General features: G+C 42.4%; 1 gene segment (V, D, J or C); it reads right to left on the bottom strand.

Moving 5' to 3' along the window:
* Positions 1–251: 251 nt before the first annotated feature.
* On the bottom strand, positions 252–1,870 carry LOC131983002 (immunoglobulin heavy variable 3-33-like). The segment is given in 2 exon segments: positions 252–547; positions 1,825–1,870. Coding segments are annotated over 2 exon segments (342 nt in total).
* Positions 1,871–3,775: the final 1,905 nt, after the last annotated feature.

The raw sequence follows: 3,775 nt of genomic DNA, 5'->3' as shown, positions 1-3,775 counted from the left end.
TGCCAACCAAGCTGTTATATTTAGTGAAAACAATAGTGGATACTTTGGACTATAAATAAAGTGATCAATCACAAAACAAAGATCAGAATCATAAAAATTCACATTATTTACACACATTATTGTGTATGTGTGTAGAAATGTAAATAATTTCTAGTTGTTTCAATTTAGCAATCACATTGTTGTTGTTGTTGTCTTTTATTATTTTTATTCTGTGTTTTTTTAAGGTTTTCATGATATGTATGCAGAGACAATTATAAATAAACAGCAGAATCTTCAGTCTTCAGACTGTTCATCTGCAGATACAGCTGCTGTCTGCTGTTGTCTCTGGAGATGGTAAACCGCCCTCTGACTGACTGAGAGTAGAACTGGCTGCTGCCATCAGTGTAGATATAAGCGATCCACTCCAGTCCTTTTCCAGGAGCCTGTCTGACCCAGTGCATGCCGTAGCTGCTGAATGTGAATCCAGTGGCTGTACAGGTCAATCTGTGAGATCCTCCAGGACTTTTAACTGCTGGTTCAGATTCTGTCAGAGTCTGACCATCAACACCTGCCAGCACAAAAAGAAAATTTTAAATATTGCAGATACACAAATAGAACACACAGAATATTAACATCAGTGAAACTGTTCACCTGCCCAGCAGACAGTTAGAAGCAGCAGTCCTGTCCTATAGTCCATCATGTTAAACTGTGTGTCCACTGTCCTCTGTCCTCCTCTCTGCAGTCAGATAAGTAGAGGTGGAAGACATCTGAGTTTTGCATTGACTCCTCCTTTCTGATTGAACAGTGTATTCCATTCAATCTCTCCTCAAAACTAATCTAATCCTTTCACTTTCTTCTAACTCATTCATGTTTTCAAACTCAAGTTATTATAACATTACATTATAATGCTTATTTAACAGTAAAGTAATTTCATCTGTGGATAATTACCCAATTCAACATACACACAACACAGTGTTGCTACTGTTTGTAAATTAAAGCTTTTTAAATGTTATTATGATTATACTGGTTTCAGGTCATTTAATATGAAAATCCCCTTATTGGTAAAAAAAAAATAAAAACACCTCATGTCTCCTGAAATTATTTTTCTTTGAAGTTTAAAGATTTGTGTCAGGTGCCTTGTAACTTCTGCTGTTTGGAATATATCTTATATTATTAGACCAAAAATGTATTTTTAAACAATTAAAGGTCAAAACAATAAGTTTAACTTTTGAAGACATTTTCAGTTAATTGATTATACTATTTGTAATGTGTAATATTTATCAATGGTTTGTTGTTGATTGCCTAAAAGCATTTCAAGAGATGTAACAGTGAGCTGGTGTTGAAGTCATTAGTGGTCTGAGGTCTCCTCCTCTGGTGGCTTCATGTTACAAGTGTTCAGGCACTGAGGGGTTTTTGTTCAGCTCTACTGATGCTTTGTGTCACTGTGGCTCTCTGGCACAGTAATACACAGCAGTGTCTTCAGACTGCACATTCTGTCTGTTTAGAGTCACTGTTTTGCTGGAGGAGTCGAGGCTGATACTGAATTTGTTCTTCAGTGAATCTTTGTAGAATGAATTACCATTCGAATCTTTCATTCCAATCCACTCCAGTCCTTTACCTGCAGGCTGTCTGATCCAAGCTGTGTAGTAGCCAAGAGAATAAGAGACCTGACAGGTGATGGTCAGACGTTGACCTGGCTGCACAGTCACAGAGGCTGGCTGAGTCAGCGTTTCACACTTTATACCTGTGGAGGAAAACATGTTGAATATTGAATGAGTGTAATAAGAGTGAACAGTCAGTGTGCTGTGATCATACTGTCAGTGTCTCTGCCTCAGTGAGACTCACAAGATCCAGCAGCCAGCAGCAGCAGCAGCACAGCTACAGAGAACATGGTTGGTATTGAAGGTGATCTGATGGGAGCTTCTCTTCTTCTGCTGCAACTGACAGCATGATATCAAGTCTTTATAGCAGACTGTGAGGAAGTTCACTTTGCATAGAGAAGGACACTGACAGGCTGTAAAGGAAGGATGGACTGTCCTGTCATAAGTAGTGTGGGACTCTCCAGGTGTTTTAACCACTGGTTCAGACTCAGTCAGTGTTTGACCCTCAGTACCTGCAAACATTTAAACAGCTCATTAGTTACTGTATTGCAGACATATTGTCTTTGTACCAGGAGCTTTGTCAGAAAAAACATTTATTGTTCTTACCTGCCCAGTTAATTGTCAGGATGAGAAAAAAATGCAAATAATTTTTTCTGCTCATTGTAATATATATAATTTATATCTTTCTTTCATATCATTATTCTTGTAATTGTGATGACTTAAATCATGATTTTCAAATTATTTAACCACCATGATTGTTTATTGTAAAATTGAATGTATTCATTCATTTTGTTCAGCAGCATTTGGTGGTCCATCCATGTTCTAGACACATCACACATGAATGTTCAAATACACTGCTCAAAAAAATAAAGGGAACACTTAAACAACACAATGTAACTCCAATTCAATCACACTTCTGTGAAATCAAACAGTCCACTTAAGAAGCAACACTGATTGCCAATCAATTCCACATGCTGTTGTGCAAATGGAATAGACAACAGGTGGAAATTATAGGCAATTAGCAAGACACCCCCAATAAAGGAGTGGTTCTGCAGGTGGTGACCACAGACCACTTCTCACTTCCTATGAGAGCTTTCTTGCTGATGTTTTGGTCACTTTTGAATGCTGGCGGTGCTTTCACTCTCGTGGTAGCATGAGATGGAGTCTACAAGCCACACAAGTGGCTCAGGTAGTGCAGCTCATCCAGGATGGCACATCAATGCAAGCTGTGGAAAGAAGGTTTGCTGTGTCTGTCAGTGTAGTGTCCAGAGCATGGAGGCGCTACCAGGAGACAAGCCAGTATATCAGGAGAAGTGGAGGAGGCTGTAGGAGGGCAACAACCCAGCAGCAGGACCGCTACCTCCACCTTTGTGCAAGGAGAAACAGGAGGAGCACTGCCAGAGCCCTGCAGAATGACATCCAGCAGGCGACAAATGTGCATGTGTCTGCTCAAACGGTCAGAAACAGACTCCATGAGGGAGGTGTGAGGGCCCCACGTCCACAGGAGGGGGTTGTGCTTACAGCCCAACACCATGCAGGACGTTTGGCATTTGCCAGAGAACACCAAGATTGGCAAATTCGCCCCTGGTGCCCTGTGCTCTTCAGAGATGAAAGCAGGGTGACACTGAACACATGTGACAGACATGACAGAGTCTGGAGACGCCGTGGAGAATGTTCTGCTGCATGCAACATCCTCCAGCATGACCGGTTTGGCAGTGGGTCAGTAATGGTGTGGGGTGGCATTTCATTGGGGGGCCGCACAGCCCTCCATGTGCTCGCCAGAGGTAGCCTGACTGCCAATAGGTACCCAGATGAGATCCTCAGACCCATTGTGAGACCATATGCTGGTGCAGTTGGCCCTGGGTTCCTCCTAATGCAAGACAATGCTAGACCTCATGTGGCTGGAGTGTGTCAGCAGTTCCTGCAAGACGAAAGCATTGATGCTATGGACTGGCCCGCCCGTTCCCCCTCGCTCCATCCACCAATGCCACGTTGCACCACAGACTGTGAGTTGGTGGATGCTTTAGTCCAGGTCTGGGAGGAGATCCCTCAGGAGACCATCCGCCACCTCATCAGGAGCATGCCCAGGGATTGTAGGGAGGTCATACAGGCACGTGGAGGCCACACACACTACTGAGCCTCATTTTTACTTTTTTTAAGGACATTACATCAAAGTTGGAGCCTGTAGTGTATTT

The sequence above is a fragment of the Centropristis striata genome, chromosome 13, assembly GCF_030273125.1.
Source record: "Centropristis striata isolate RG_2023a ecotype Rhode Island chromosome 13, C.striata_1.0, whole genome shotgun sequence".
NCBI lineage: Eukaryota > Metazoa > Chordata > Actinopteri > Perciformes > Serranidae > Centropristis > Centropristis striata.
The sequence above is the reverse complement of the archived record's forward strand: the minus strand, read 5'-3'. Positions and strand labels throughout refer to the sequence as shown.